Here is a 16,172-nt window from a genome sequence, read left to right as displayed (position 1 = left end):
CACATCATCATTAGATAGTCTTATTGCTTGGCCTGCGTGTTAGTACACATCATCATTAGATAGTCTTATTGGTTGGCCGGCGTGTTAGTACACATCATCATTAGATAGTCTTATTGGTTGGCGTGTTAATACACATCATCATTAGATAGTCTTATTGGTTGGCCTGCGTGTTAGTACACATCATCATTAGATAGTCTTATTGGTTGGCCTGCGTGTTAATACACATCATCATTAGATAGTCTTATTGGTTGGCCTGCGTGTTAGTACACATCATCATTAGATAGTCTTATTGCTTGGCCTGCGTGTTAGTACACATCATCATTAGATAGTCTTATTGGTTGGCCGGCGTGTTAGTACACATCATCATTAGATAGTCTTATTGGTTGGCCGGCGTGTTAGTACACATCATCATTAGATAGTCTTATTGGTTGGCCGGCGTGTTAGTACACATCATCATTAGATAGTCTTATTGGTTGGCGTGTTAATACACATCATCATTAGATAGTCTTATTGGTTGGCCGGCGTGTTAATACACATCATCATTAGATAGTCTTATTGGTTGGCCGGCGTGTTATTACACATCATCATTAGATAGTCTTATTGGTTGGCGTGTTAATACACATCATCATTAGATAGTCTTATTGGTTGGCCTGCGTGTTAATACACATCATCATTAGATAGTCTTATTGGTTGGCGTGTTAATACACATCATCATTAGATAGTCTTATTGGTTGGCCTGCGTGTTAATACACATCATCATTAGATAGTCTTATTGGTTGGCCGGCGTGTTAATACACATCATCATTAGATAGTCTTATTGGTTGGCGTGTTAGTACACATCATCATTAGATAGTCTTATTGGTTGGCGTGTTAATACACATCATCATTAGATAGTCTTATTGGTTGGCGTGTTAATACACATCATCATTAGATAGTCTTATTGGTTGGCCTGCGTGTTAATACACATCATCATTAGATAGTCTTATTGGTTGGCGTGTTAGTACACATCATCATTAGATAGTCTTATTGGTTGGCGTGTTAATACACATCATCATTAGATAGTCTTATTGGTTGGCGTGTTAATACACATCATCATTAGATAGTCTTATTGGTTGGCGTGTTAATACACATCATCATTAGATAGTCTTATTGGTTGGCCTGCGTGTTAGTACACATCATCATTAGATAGTCTTATTGCTTGGCCTGCGTGTTAGTACACATCATCATTAGATAGTCTTATTGGTTGGCCGGCGTGTTAGTACACATCATCATTAGATAGTCTTATTGGTTGGCGTGTTAATACACATCATCATTAGATAGTCTTATTGGTTGGCCTGCGTGTTAGTACACATCATCATTAGATAGTCTTATTGGTTGGCCTGCGTGTTAATACACATCATCATTAGATAGTCTTATTGGTTGGCCTGCGTGTTAGTACACATCATCATTAGATAGTCTTATTGCTTGGCCTGCGTGTTAGTACACATCATCATTAGATAGTCTTATTGGTTGGCCGGCGTGTTAGTACACATCATCATTAGATAGTCTTATTGGTTGGCCGGCGTGTTAGTACACATCATCATTAGATAGTCTTATTGGTTGGCCGGCGTGTTAGTACACATCATCATTAGATAGTCTTATTGGTTGGCGTGTTAATACACATCATCATTAGATAGTCTTATTGGTTGGCCGGCGTGTTAATACACATCATCATTAGATAGTCTTATTGGTTGGCCGGCGTGTTATTACACATCATCATTAGATAGTCTTATTGGTTGGCCGGCGTGTTATTACACATTATCATTAGATAGTCTTATTGGTTGGCGTGTTAGTACACATCATCATTAGATAGTCTTATTGGTTGGCGTGTTAGTACACATCATCATTAGATAGTCTTATTGGTTGGCGTGTTAGTACACATCATCATTAGATAGTCTTATTGGTTGGCGTGTTAGTACACATCATCATTAGATAGTCTTATTGGTTGGCGTGTTAGTACACATCATCATTAGATAGTCTTATTGGTTGGCGTGTTAGTACACATCATCATTAGATAGTCTTATTGGTTGGCGTGTTAATACACATCATCATTAGATAGTCTTATTGGTTGGCGTGTTAGTACACATCATCATTAGATAGTCTTATTGGTTGGCGTGTTAATACACATCATCATTAGATAGTCTTATTGGTTGGCGTGTTAATACACATCATCATTAGATAGTCTTATTGGTTGGCGTGTTAGTACACATCATCATTAGATAGTCTTATTGGTTGGCGTGTTAATACACATCATCATTAGATAGTCTTATTGGTTGGCCGGCGTGTTAGTACACATCATCATTAGATAGTCTTATTGGTTGGCCGGCGTGTTAGTACACATCATCATTAGATAGTCTTATTGGTTGGCCGGTGTGTTAGTTAACTAGATATCTACCTCAAAGGACTTCCCTGATGAAATGAGGATGTATTGTGTTATGTTGGGGTTTTGGTTCTATTTTTAGTCTTCATTTAACTAGGCAAGCCAGTTAAGAACAAATGCTTATTTACAATGACGGCCTACCGAGGAACGGTGGGTTAACTGCCTTGTTCAGGGGCAGAACGACAGATTTTTACCTTGTCAACTCGGGGATTCGATCCAGCAACCTTTTGGTTACTGCCCCAACACTCTAACCACTAGGCTAACTGCCGCCCCAATTTTTTGTTGTCTATTGAATGGAAAAGTCCATCATCGTTTTGCTTCCTCTACATGGTGTGTGTGCATGCCTGAGTGTGTGTACTTGTGCATGTTGGGTGTGTGTGTGTCGGCATCTGTGTTTGAGCAAGCTGCCTCAGGCTAGTGCTGGGAAAAGGGGGGGGGGCGGAGTGAGTGGGCGAGAAAACGGAGGGATGGGTGGAAGGGGGAGTGGCGCTTTAAAGTATGATCAACCAGAAAGAGACAGAGGGAGGGGGAAATAAAATAAAGATCTAGAATGAGATTCTTCTCTCGTTATGCCATCCCCTCCTTTTCTCTCTTTCTTTCCCCCCTTCCATCCCTCTCTTTCTGTGCTCTGGGGTCATGGAGAGAGGGAGGGCAGGAGGAATAGAAGGAGAGATGTGGTCTTTCTCTTTCTATCTCACTGTTGGAACTGGAATCAGCTCGTCTTCAGACTCCTCTGTTCCTAAAGAACACGAGGAATCCTTTTCCCTGCTCTTCCAGAACTCTAATGATTAGTGAATTCCCGAATTCTAATTCCCGTTAGAATTCCCGTTAGATTAGTGAATTCCCGTTAGTCTGAATTACTTCTGACTCTCTCCTGACTGTGTGTGTTTGTGTGTGTGTTGGGATTGTTCCGAGGTGTGTTTAAGACTTTTTCTATGGATTTTAAGATGCAGTCTAGATCTAACAGTCTGCTGGACTTCCAGACACGGTATCTCTTACCGGAGAAGATAGCATACTACTGTGTTACTGTGAGGAGGTAACTCTCACACACACACCCTAACTCACGTGGTTGTCCTTGACTGGTTGTCTGTCCTTTTCTGTAGTCTCTTCCCGGTTTCCACCTGTGAGTTATCTTGGTTTCCATGTGCTTGTAAACTCTTGTACTAGCATGAGGTATTAGGTCAGTGTTGGTGACGTCAGAGGGTGGCTTAACTCTTTCCCTGTCAGTGTTCTGGTGATGTCAGAGGGTGGCTTAACTCTTTCCCTGTCAGTGTTCTGGTGACGTCAGAGGGTGGCTTAACTCTTTCCCTGTCAGTGTTCTGGTGATGTCAGAGGGTGGCTTAACTCTTTCCCTGTCAGTGTTCTGGTGATGTCAGAGGGTGGCTTAACTCTTTCCCTGTCAGTGTTCTGGTGATGTCAGAGGGTGGCTTAACTCTTTCCCTGTCAGTGTTCTGGTGACGTCAGAGGGTGGCTTAACTCTTTCCCTGTCAGTGTTCTGGTGACGTCAGAGGGTGGCTTAACTCTTTCCCTGTCAGTGTTCTGGTGACGTCAGAGGGTGGCTTAACTCTTTCCCTGTCAGTGTTCTGGTGATGTCAGAGGGTGGCTTAACTCTTTCCCTGTCAGTGTTCTGGTGATGTCAGAGGGTGGCTTAACTCTTTCCCTGTCAGTGTTCTGGTGATGTCAGAGGGTGGCTTAACTCTTTCCCTGTCAGTGTTCTGGTGACGTCAGAGGGTGGCTTAACTCTTTCCCTGTCAGTGTTCTGGTGATGTCAGAGGGTGGCTTAACTCTTTCCCTGTCAGTGTTCTGGTGATGTCAGAGGGTGGCTTAACTCTTTCCCTGTCAGTGTTCTATTATGTAGCTGTATGTACGTAGTGGGGTCGGTTTATAGCTCTGTGTGTTTATGCAGCTGTATGTACGTAGTGGGGTCGGTGTATAGGACTGTGTTTATGTAGCTGTATGTACGTAGTGGGGTCGGTGTGTTTATGTAGCTGTATGTACGTAGTGGGGTCGGTGTATAGGACTGTGTTTATGTAGCTGTATGTACGTAGTGGGGTCGGTGTATAGGACTGTGTTTATGTAGCTGTATGTACGTAGTGGGGTCGGTGTATAGGACTGTGTTTATGTAGCTGTATGTACGTAGTGGGGTCGGTGTATAGGACTGTGTTTATGTAGCTGTATGTACGTAGTGGGGTCGGTGTATAGGACTGTGTTTATGTAGCTGTATGTACGTAGTGGGGTCGGTGTATAGGACTGTGTTTATGTAGCTGTATGTACGTAGTGGGGTCGGTGTATAGGACTGTGTTCATGTAGCTGTATGTACGTAGTGGGGTCGGTGTATAGGACTGTGTTTATGTAGCTGTATGTACGTAGTGGGGTTGGTGTAACTCTTTCTCTGTCAGTGTTCTGGTGATGTACTCTATACTCCTCTGTAAACTGTCCATCGCTGTATACGTGACGCAAGATCCACTGGTTCATGCTTATTTATAAAATCTTCTTAGGCCTCACACCCCCTTATCAACCGTGTTGTTGTTGTGTTGCTACAGTGATGTGTTGTTGTGTTGCCGCCGTGCTGTGTTGTTGTCTTAGGTCTCTCTTTATGTAGTGTTGTGGTTGGTGTCTCTCGTCGTGTTTTGTCCAAATGTTTATTTTGAATCCCAGCTCCCGGCCCGGCAGGGGGCCTTATGCCTCTTGGTAGGCCGTCTTTGTGAATAAGAAGTGGTTCTTAATTGACTTGCCTCGTTAAATCAAACCATGTTAGAGGACCTTTAACTTTTTATCTGTTAGACTATGTCTGTTTTTACTGTGTGTGTGTGTGTTAGCGAAATGTGTGTGTGTGTGTTAGCGCAGTGTGTGTGTGTGTGTTAGCGCAGTGTGTGTGTGTGTGTGTGTGTGTGTGTGTTAGCGCAGTGTGTGTGTGTGTTAGGGCAGTGTGTGTGTTGTTTGGGGAAGTCCAGTTTGGTGGTTAATCTGGGCAGCCAGTGTGTGCAGGGGTCGGTATATAGATCTGTGTGAGTTAGGGTAGTGTGTGTGTGTGTATGTTGGAAAGTCCAGTTCTGTTGATTAGTCAGTGAGACGGTAGGCTGATATGCCTATGTGTGCAGGGGTCAGTGTATAGGACTGTGTTTATGTAGCTGTATGTACGTAGTGGGGTCGGTGTATAGCTCTGTGTGTTTATGTAGCTGTATGTATGTAGTGGGGTCGGTGTATAGGACTGTGTTTATGTAGCTGTATGTACGTAGTGGGGTCGGTGTGTTTATGTAGCTGTATGTACGTAGTGGGGTCGGTGTGTTCATGTAGCTGTATGTACGTAGTGGGGTCGGTGTGTTTATGCAGCTGTATGTACGTAGTGGGGTCGGTGTGTTCATGTAGCTGTATGTACGTAGTGGGGTCGGTGTGTTTATGTAGCTGTATGTATGTATGTATGTAGTGGGGTCAGTGTATAGGACTGTGTTTATGTAGCTGTATGTACGTAGTGGGGTCGGTGTATAGGACTGTGTTTATGTAGCTGTATGTACGTAGTGGGGTCGGTGTATAGGACTGTGTTTATGTATCTGTATGTACGTGAGCTGTGATGATGATGTTACTCTTCCTCCCCCTCCTAGAGAATCCAGTGGGCTGTTATGATGACGTTGATGACGTTACTCTTCCTCCCCCTCCTAAAGAATCCAGTGTGCTGTGATGATGACGTTACTCTTCCTCCCCTCCTAGAGAATCCAGTGTGCTGTGATGATGACGTTACTCTTCCTCCCCCTCCTAGAGAATCCAGTGGGCTGTGATGATGACGATGATGACGTTACTCTTCCTCCCCTCCTAGAGAATCCAGTGGGCTGTGATGATGACGTTACTCTTCCTCCCCTCCTAGAGAATTCAGTGGGCTGTGATGATGACGTTACTCTTCCTCCCCCCTCCTAGAGAATTCAGTGTGCTGTGATGATGACGATGATGACGTTACTCTTCCTCCCCTCCTAGAGAATCCAGTGGTCTGTGATGATGAAGTTACTCTTCCTCCCCTCCTAGAGAATCCAGTGGGCTGTGATGATGATGACGATGATGACGTTACTCTTCCTCCCCTCCTAGAGAATCCAGTGGGCTGTGATGATGACGTTACTCTTCCTAGAGAATCCAGTGGGCTGTGATGATGACGATGATGACGTTACTCTTCCTCCTCCCTCCAGAGAGTCCAGCGTTTTGTGTGATGGCCTGAGAGGGCTTCCCAGTCTAGCCTGCCTCCTCTCCCGGGTCCAAACTGTCTGACTGGGACTCCCCCCCTCCCCGCCTGCTACGCCCTGCCTCCGTCGCCATGGGAGACGGCCTGGAGGCGGGCAGCAGCTTAGACCCCGCCCCCCGCACCCTCTCCTGTGACCCCCCGCCCCCTGAGACATGGAACCCCTCGAGGCCTAAACGACAGACCAACCAGCTACAGGTAGTGTGTGTGTGTGTGTCTTTCTCGAAGACTTTGAATACTGATACTGTACTGTTTGATGGATTGGTTGGACGGTCGGGGCCATATAAAATATTTTATATATTTTAGCCTTATTCCGTGGAGTTTTTTCAGGGTTCCGTTTTTCTCAGTTTTCGCTCTCAAACTCACACTTTTTTTAATAGAACAAAATTTGATATTCAGTCCACATCAATGCTTAAACCACATCATCACTAGAGGTCGACCGAATATGATTTTTCAACGCCGATACCGATTATTGGAGGACCAACAAAGCCGATACCGATTAATCGGCCGATTTAATTTTTATTTATTTATATATTTGTAATACTGACAATTACAACAATACTGAATGAACACTTTTATTTTAACTTAATATAATACATCAATAAAATCTATTTAGCCTCAAATAAATAATGAAACATGTTCAATTTGGTTTAAATAATGCAAAAACACAGTGTTGGAGAAGAAAGTAAAAGTGCAATATGTGCCATGTAAAAAAGCTAAGTTCCTTGCGCAGAACATGAGAACATATGAAAGCTGGTGGTTCCTTTTAACATGAGTCTTCAATATTCCCAGGTAAGAAGTTTTAGGTTGTTGTTATTATAGACTACTTCTCTCTATACCATTTGTATTTCAAATAACGTTGAATATTGGATGTTCTTGTAGACACTATAGTATTGCCAGCCTAATTTCGGGAGTTGATAGGCTTGAAGTCATAAACAGCGCAATGCTTGAAGCAGAGCAAAGAGCTGCTGGTAAACACAGGAATGTGCTGTTTGAATGAATGTTTACGAGCCTGCTGCTGCCTACCACCGCTCAGTCAGACTGCTCTATCAAATATCAAATCATAGACTTAATTATAATATAATAACACACAGAAATACGAGCCTTAGGTCATGAATATGGTCAAATCCAGAAACGATCATTTCGAAAACAAGACAGTTTATTCTTTCAGTGAAATACGGAACCGTTCCGTATTTTATCTAACGGGTGGCATCCATAAGTCTAAATATTGCTGTTACATTGCACAACCTTCAATGTTATGTCATAATTATGTACAATTCTGGAAAATGAATTACTGTCTTTGTTAGGAAGAAATGGTCTTCACACAGTTCACAACGAGCCAGGCGGCCCAAACTGCTGCATATACCCTGACTCTGCTTGCACAGAACGCAAGAGAAGTGACACAATTTCCCTAGTTAAAAGAAATTCATGTTAGCAGGCAATATTACCTAAATATGCAGGTTTTTAAAAATGTATACTTGTGTATTGATTTTAAGAAAGGCATTGATGTTTATGGTTAGGTACATTGGTGTAACGACAGTGCTTTTTTTTGCGAATGCGTTTGTTAAATCATCACCTGTTTGGCGAAGTAGGCTGTGATTCGATGATAAATTAACAGGCACCACATTGATTATATGCAACGCAGGCTTGGCTCCGTGCCTCACTCGCGTAACAGGTAGTCAGCCTGCCACTCAGTCTCCTCGTGGAGTGCAATGTAACCGGCCATAATCGGCGTAACAGGTAGTCAGCCTGCCACTCAGTCTCCTCGTGGAGTGCAATGTAACCGGCCATAATCGGCGTAACAGGTAGTCAGCCTGCCACTCAGTCTCCTCGTGGAGTGCAATGTAACCGGCCATAATCGGTGTAACAGGTAGTCAGCCTGCCACTCAGTCTCCTCGTGGAGTGCAATGTAACCGGCCATAATCGGTGTAACAGGTAGTCAGCCTGCCACTCAGTCTCCTCGTGGAGTGCAATGTAACCGGCCATAATCGGCGTAACAGGTAGTCAGCCTGCCACTCAGTCTCCTCGTGGAGTGCAATGTAACCGGCCATAATCGGCGTAACAGGTAGTCAGCCTGCCACTCAGTCTCCTCGTGGAGTGCAATGTAACCGGCCATAATCGGTGTAACAGGTAGTCAGCCTGCCACTCAGTCTCCTCGTGGAGTGCAATGTAACCGGCCATAATCGTTGTCCGAAAATGCCGATTTACCGATTGTTATGAAAACTTGAAATCGGCCCTAATTAATCGGCCATTCCGATTTAATCGGTCGACCTCTAATCATGACACCACTTTTGAGGTCTGGGAAAAATGTAATTCAACTGTGCACCAGCCTGAGACCGTTGATTGGTTAGCGATGTTTCTGTAGCACTCGTGACTGCAGAGTTGGCTAAACAAAATGGCCACTGGATTGATGTAAATAATCATGACATCATTCTGCCAGGTAGACATACGCTACTTTGTAGTTAACATTTAATAGATAAGGTTTCTGGGAAAGCCTGTTCATCTACCAGAAGGTTATCATTAACATCATCGCTAACGGCTACACAAATTGGTAGACCAAAAGCACACAGACGGGAATTCCTGTGCTGTTGCCTCTTTGGGAGAGAGAGAAGGAGAGAGAGAGGGGGGAGGGAGAGGGAGGGAGGGAGAAATCACTGATGCATTTTGAAGTTCAATACATTTAGTTGATTTCCTACTGAGTTCTTCAATAAAATGTTTTTATATTGTTGAATTCTGTTTGAATATCTGGATTCCATGATTCTGTCTGTGTTCTCCCCATTGCAGATTTATAGGGCCCTAGTTGGTTGATTGATGGGTTGGTTGGTTCAGTGGTGGGTTGGTTCAGTGGTGGGTTGATTGATTGAGTGGTGGGTTGGTAATAGGTTTATTGTGTTGCAGTACCTGTTGAAGGTGCTGTTGAAGACGCTGTGGAAACATAACTTCTCATGGCCCTTCCAGGCTCCCGTAGATGCCATCAAACTCGGCCTGCCTGTAAGTAGTGTGTGTGTGTGTGTGGAGGGGAACAATCACTTCTTATCGCTCCTCCAGGCTACGGTAGAGTGGGATAGAGATGGAGGTGAAAGGGAGACATGGGGGAGAGAGAGTTGAGGGAGAGAGACTTTCTTTCCCTTTCTATCTCTCTCTCTCCATCCCTCTCTCCTCCATGCCTCTCTCCTCCCTCCCTCTAACCCTCCTCTCTCTCCCCACCCCCTCTCTCCCCCTCTTTCCCTCTTCCCCACTTCCTCTGTCCTCCCTCTCTCTCTCCCTCCTCCTCCCCTCTCCAGGATTACTATCAGATCATCAAGGTTCCTATGGATATGGGGACCATCAAGAAGAGACTGGAGAACAGCTACTATTGGAACGCCCAGGAATGTATACAAGACTTCAACACCATGTTCACCAACTGTTACATCTACAACAAGGTACAGTGAACACACACACACACACACACACAGACACAAATCTGATAGTAGGGCTAGGGCTAACTGACGTGTGTGTGTGTGTGTGTGTGTGTGTGTGTGTGTGTGTGTGTGTGTGTGTGTGTGTGTGTGTGTGTGTGTGTGTGTGTGTGTGTGTGTGTGCGTGTGCGTGCAGCCTGGTGATGACATAGTGTTGATGGCAGAGGCTCTAGAGAAGATGTTTCTTCAGAAGATCTCTGAGATGCCCCAGGAGGAGACTGAGATCCCCATGGTTACCAAGGGGCGGAGGGCGGGGCAGAGAGAAGCAGGTACGGTGTAGGGAGAGTGGCTTTTAGTTCCAACGGTCTGATTTTGTTCTTATGGGAACATTCAGACCACTGTTGTCATTACTGATGGAGGGATTCAGATCACTGTTGTCATTACTGATGGAGGGATTCAGATCACTGTTGTCACTACTGATGGAGGGATTCAGATCACTGTTGTCACTACTGATGGAGGGATTCAGATCACTGTTGTCACTACTGATGGAGGGATTCAGATCACTGTTGTCACTACTGATGGAGGGATTCAGATCACTGTTGTCATTACTGATGGAGGGATTCAGATCACTGTTGTCACTACTGATGGAGGGATTCAGATCACTGTTGTCACTACTGATGGAGGGATTCAGATCACTGTTGTCACTACTGATGGAGGGATTCAGATCACTGTTGTCACTACTGATGGAGGGATTCAGACCACTGTTGTCACTACTGATGGAGGGATTCAGATCACTGTTGTCACTACTGATGGAGGGATTCAGATCACTGTTGTCATTACTGATGGAGGGATTCAGACCACTGTTGTCACTACTGATGGAGGGATTCAGACCACTGTTGTCACTACTGATGGAGGGATTCAGATCACTGTTGTCACTACTGATGGAGGGATTCAGATCACTGTTGTCATTACTGATGGAGGGATTCAGACCACTGTTGTCACTACTGATGGAGGGATTTCTTTCTCTCCTTCTCTTCTGTTCCTTTCTTGTCTTCCTCTCTCTGTTTCTTATTCTCTCTTATATTTTACTCTGGGTGGACTTCCATCCCCCCTCTCTCTCTCCATCCCTCCCTGTCTGTTTCTCTCTATCCCCCCTCTCTCCTCCTCTCCAGGTCTCCTGTCTAAGTCTGACTCCGGCCAGGATTCATCTCCCTCCTCCACCCCCCACACCCGAGGTTTCTCCTCCCCGTCGCCTGGCCCTCAGACTCGGGGTCTCCCCGTATCCCAGGGGCCCCCCACCCTCCCCCTTGCCCTCCCCCCTCAGTCCCAGCCCCCTCGCCTTCCCCCCACCCCTCCCTCCCACGCCCCCCAGCTGGGACCCCCCTTCCTCGTCAGCCCTCTGGATGTCCTGGCCCAGAGCCTCACCTCCATACCCCACCACCCCCCAGCCCACCCAGGCCTTCACCCTGCTGCCCCACCCATCCTCCAGAGCCTCACCTCCATACCCCACCACCCCCCAGCCCACCCAGGCCTTCACCCTGCTGCCCCACCCATCCTCCAGAGCGTGGCACCGCCAGCTAAGGTGAGGAGACCAGAAGGGAGGAAAGCAGGGGTGGGGGTTACGGGAGTCTGAAAGTGTGTGGTCGAGCGGAACGAGGAGTCAAACGTATATTAATTGACGTCTGTTTGATATGGGAAGTCTCTCTCTTTCCTCCAGTCATGCTCTGAGATGTTCCCATGTACCGTCATTATCTTACTGGTAGTTGAATGTCTCTTCATTCCTGGCCCTGGGGACCCAGCTGGGACCATGTTTACTTTTGTACTTTTAGCACAGCGACTTATCAACTCGTCATGCTTAGGGGAATGTGTGGTGTTGTCTTGACCTCTAGCCCCTGACCTTTAACCCCCCCCCCCCTGCAGCAGAGGAAGAGCCAGAAGAGGAAGGCTGACACCACCACACCCACCGCCAACGACCAGCTCAGCGAGTCGTCTCCCGTGGCGACGGAGCCCCCCCGCCCCCGCCGTGAGAGCAGCAGCCGCCCGCTGAAGCAGCCCAAACGAGACCCCGCCCAGCCCGACTCCCAGGGGGTCCCTGGGGACGGAGCGTTAACGAGTCACGGCGGGAGCCCCAAACGCCAGGTATTATTCTCCTAATAAAACCAAAGGTTAAAACAGTGGGGGGCGGCAGTAGAGAAGCTGGCCAACCAGAAGGTTAAAATCACTGATGTATATTAACACCTGATGTCTGTACAGGGTTGTATGTGTCTGTCTGTACAGGGTTAGGGTTCTGTCTGTCTGTCTCTGTCTGTCTGTACAGGGTTAGGGCTGTCTGTCTGTTCAGGGTTAGGGCTGTCTGTCTGTTCAGGGTTAGGGTTGTCTGTCTGTTCATGGTTAGGGTTGTCTGTCTGTTCAGGGTTAGGGCTGTCTGTCTGTTCAGGGTTAGGGCTGTCTGTCTGTTCAGGGTTAGGGTTGTCTGTCTGTTCATGGTTAGGGTTGTCTGTCTGTTCAGGGTTAGGGTTGTCTGTCTGTACAGGGTTAGGGTTGTCTGTCTGTCTGTCTGTCTGTACAGGGTTAGGGTTGTCTGTCTGTACAGGGTTAGGGTTGTCTGTCTGTTCAGGGTTAGGGTTGTCTGTCTGTACAGGGTTAGGGTTGTCTGTCTGTCTGTTCAGGGTTAGGGTTGTCTGTCTGTCTGTTCAGGGTTAGGGTTGTCTGTCTGTACAGGGTTAGGGTTGTCTGTCTGTTCAGGGTTAGGGTTGTCTGTCTGTCTGTTCAGGGTTAGGGTTGTCTGTCTGTTCAGGGTTAGGGTTGTCTGTCTGTCTGTACAAGGTTAGGGTTGTCTGTCTGTCTGTCTGTTCAGGGTTAGGGTTGTCTGTCTGTACAGGGTTAGGGTTGTCTGTCTGTCTGTTTAGGGTTGTCTGTCTGTACAGGGTTAGGGTTGTCTGTCTGTCTGTTTAGGGTTGTCTGTCTGTACAGGGTTAGGGTTGTCTGCCTGTACAGGGTTAGGGTTGTCTGTCTGTCTGTTTAGGGTTGTCTGTCTGTACAGGGTTAGGGTTGTCTGTCTGTTCAGGGTTAGGGTTGTCTGTCTGTACAGGGTTAGGGTTGTCTGTCTGTACAGGGTTAGGGTTGTCTGTCTGTTCAGGGTTAGGGTTGTCTGTCTGTTTAGGGTTGTCTGTCTGTTCAGGGTTAGGGTTGTCTGTCTGTACAGGGTTAGGGTTGTCTGTCTGTCTGTACAGGGTTGGGGTTGTCTGTCTGTTCAGGGTTAGGGTTGTCTGTCTGTCTGTCTGTCTGTACAGGGTTAGGGTTGTCTGTCTGTTCAGGGTTAGGGTTGTCTGTCTATACAGGGTTAGGGTTGTCTGTGTGTACAGGGTTAGGGTTGTCTGTCTGTCTGTCTGTCTGTCTGTCTGTCTGTACAGGGTTAGGGTTGTCTGTCTGTTCAGGGTTAGGGTTGTCTGTCTGTCTCTACAGGGTTAGGGCTGTCTGTCTGTACAGGGTTAGGGTTGTCTGCCTGTACAGGGTTAGGGTTGTCTGCCTGTACAGGGTTAGGGTTGTCTGTCTGTCTGTACAGGGTTAGGGCTGTCTGTCTGTACAGGGTTAGGGTTGTCTGTCTGTCTGTCTATACAGGGTTAGGGTTGTCTGTCTGTTTAGGGTTGTCTGCCTGTACAGGGTTGGGGTTGTCTGTCTGTACAGGGTTGGGGTTGTCTGTCTGTACAGGGTTAGGGTTGTCTGTCTGTACAGGGTTAGGGTTGTCTGTCTGTACAGGGTTAGGGTTGTCTGTCTGTTCAGGGTTAGGGTTGTCTGTCTGTCTGTTCAGGGTTAGGGTTGTCTGTCTGTCTGTTCAGGGTTAGGGTTGTCTGTCTGTACAGGGTTAGGGTTGTCTGTCTGTCTGTACAGGGTTGGGGTTGTCTGTCTGTTCAGGGTTAGGGTTGTCTGTCTGTCTGTCTGTCTGTCTGTCTGTACAGGGTTAGGGTTGTCTGTCTGTTCAGGGTTAGGGTTGTCTGTCTATACAGGGTTAGGGTTGTCTGTCTGTACAGGGTTAGGGTTGTCTCTGTCTGTCTGTCTGTCTGTCTGTCTGTCTGTCTGTCTGTACAGGGTTAGGGTTGTCTGTCTGTTCAGGGTTAGGGTTGTCTGTCTGTACAGGGTTAGGGTTGTCTGTCTGTCTGTACAGGGTTAGGGTTGTCTGTCTGTCTCTACAGGGTTAGGGCTGTCTGTCTCTACAGGGTTAGGGCTGTCTGTCTGTACAGTGTTAGGGTTGTCTGCCTGTACAGGGTTAGGGTTGTCTGCCTGTACAGGGTTAGGGTTGTCTGTCTGTCTGTACAGGGTTAGGGCTGTCTGTCTCTACAGGGTTAGGGTTGTCTGTCTGTCTGTCTATACAGGGTTAGGGTTGTCTGTCTGTTTAGGGTTGTCTGCCTGTACAGGGTTGGGGTTGTCTGTCTGTACAGGGTTGGGGTTGTCTGCCTGTACAGGGTTAGGGTTGTCTGTCTGTACAGGGTTAGGGTTGTCTGTCTGTCTCTACAGGGTTAGGGTTGTCTGTCTCTACAGGGTTAGGGCTGTCTGTCTCTACAGGGTTAGGGTTGTCTGTCTGTACAGGGTTAGGGTTGTCTGTCTGTACAGGGTTAGGGTTGTCTGTCTGTACAGGGTTAGGGCTGTCTGTCTGTCTCTACAGGGTTAGGGCTGTCTGTCTCTACAGGGTTAGGGTTGTCTGTCTCTACAGGGTTAGGGCTGTCTGTCTCTACAGGGTTAGGGTTGTCTGTCTCTACAGGGTTAGGGTTGTCTGTCTCTACAGGGTTAGGGCTGTCTGTCTCTACAGGGTTAGGGTTGTCTGTCTGTCTACAGGGTTAGGGTTGTCTGTCTGTCTACAGGGTTAGGGTTGTCTGTCTGTCTACAGGGTTAGGGTTGTCTGTCTGTCTACAGGGTTAGGGTTGTCTGTCTGTCTACAGGGTTAGGGTTGTCTGTCTACAGTGTTAGGGTTGTCTGTCTGTCTACAGGGTTAGGGTTGTCTGTCTACAGGGTTAGGGTTGTCTGTCTCTACAGGGTTAGGGCTGTCTGTCTCTACAGGGTTAGGGTTGTCTGTCTGTACAGGGTTAGGGTTGTCTGTCTCTACAGGGTTAGGGTTGTCTGTCTCTACAGGGTTAGGGCTGTCTGTCTGTACAGGGTTAGGGTTGTCTGTCTCTACAGGGTTAGGGCTGTCTGTCTGTACAGGGTTAGGGTTGTCTGTCTCTACAGGGTTAGGGTTGTCTGTCTCTACAGGGTTAGGGTTGTCTGTCTGTCTCTACAGGGTTAGGGTTGTCTGTCTGTTCAGGGTTAGGGCTGTCTGTCTCTACAGGGTTAGGGCTGTCTGTCTCTACAGGGTTAGGGTTGTCTGCCTGTACAGGGTTAGGGTTGTCTGCCTGTACAGGGTTAGGGTTGTCTGTCTCTACAGGGTTAGGGTTGTCTGTCTCTACAGGGTTAGGGCTGTCTGTCTCTACAGGGTTAGGGCTGTCTGTCTCTACAGGGTTAGGGTTGTCTGTCTCTACAGGGTTAGGGTTGTCTGTCTCTACAGGGTTAGGGCTGTCTGTCTCTTCAGGGTTAGGGTTGTCTGTCTCTACAGGGTTAGGGCTGTCTGTCTCTACAGGGTTAGGGTTGTCTGTCTATACAGGGTTAGGGTTGTCTGTCTCTACAGGGTTAGGGTTGTCTGTCTCTACAGGGTTAGGGTTGTCTGTCTCTACAGGGTTAGGGTTGTCTGTCTCTACAGGGTTAGGGCTGTCTGTCTCTACAGGGTTAGGGTTGTCTGTCTGTACAGGGTTAGGGCTGTCTGTCTCTACAGGGTTAGGGCTGTCTGTCTCTACAGGGTTAGGGTTGTCTGTCTGTACAGGGTTAGGGTTGTCTGTCTCTACAGGGTTAGGGTTGTCTGTCTCTACAGGGTTAGGGCTGTCTGTCTCTACAGGGTTAGGGTTGTCTGTCTCTACAGGGTTAGGGCTGTCTGTCTCTACAGGGTTAGGGCTGTCTGTCTCTACAGGGTTAGGGTTGTCTGTCTCTACAGGGTTAGGGTTGTCTGTCTCTACAGGGTTAGGGCTGTCTGTCTGTACAGGGTTAGGGTTGTCTGTCTCTACAGGGTTAGGGTTGTCTGTCTCTACAGGGTTAGGGTTGTCTG

General features: G+C 47.1%; 1 protein-coding gene across 1 annotated transcript in view; it reads left to right on the top strand.

Annotated features, from left to right (window-relative positions):
• LOC139568310 (bromodomain-containing protein 4-like) overlaps nucleotides 1-16,172 on the top strand; it is a 56,164-nt gene that overhangs the window by 7,507 nt on the left and 32,485 nt on the right. Inside the window, 7 exon segments of the mRNA XM_071390065.1 lie at nucleotides 6,497-6,640; nucleotides 6,642-6,842; nucleotides 9,543-9,635; nucleotides 9,929-10,066; nucleotides 10,239-10,371; nucleotides 11,215-11,624; nucleotides 11,963-12,181. Coding sequence (XP_071246166.1) covers nucleotides 6,515-6,640; nucleotides 6,642-6,842; nucleotides 9,543-9,635; nucleotides 9,929-10,066; nucleotides 10,239-10,371; nucleotides 11,215-11,624; nucleotides 11,963-12,181 — 1,320 coding nt within the window. The 5' untranslated portion in view covers nucleotides 6,497-6,514.

Source organism: Salvelinus alpinus, chromosome 2 (assembly GCF_045679555.1).
Source record: "Salvelinus alpinus chromosome 2, SLU_Salpinus.1, whole genome shotgun sequence".
NCBI classification, from domain to species: Eukaryota; Metazoa; Chordata; class Actinopteri; order Salmoniformes; family Salmonidae; genus Salvelinus; species Salvelinus alpinus.
The sequence above is the reverse complement of the archived record's forward strand: the minus strand, read 5'-3'. Positions and strand labels throughout refer to the sequence as shown.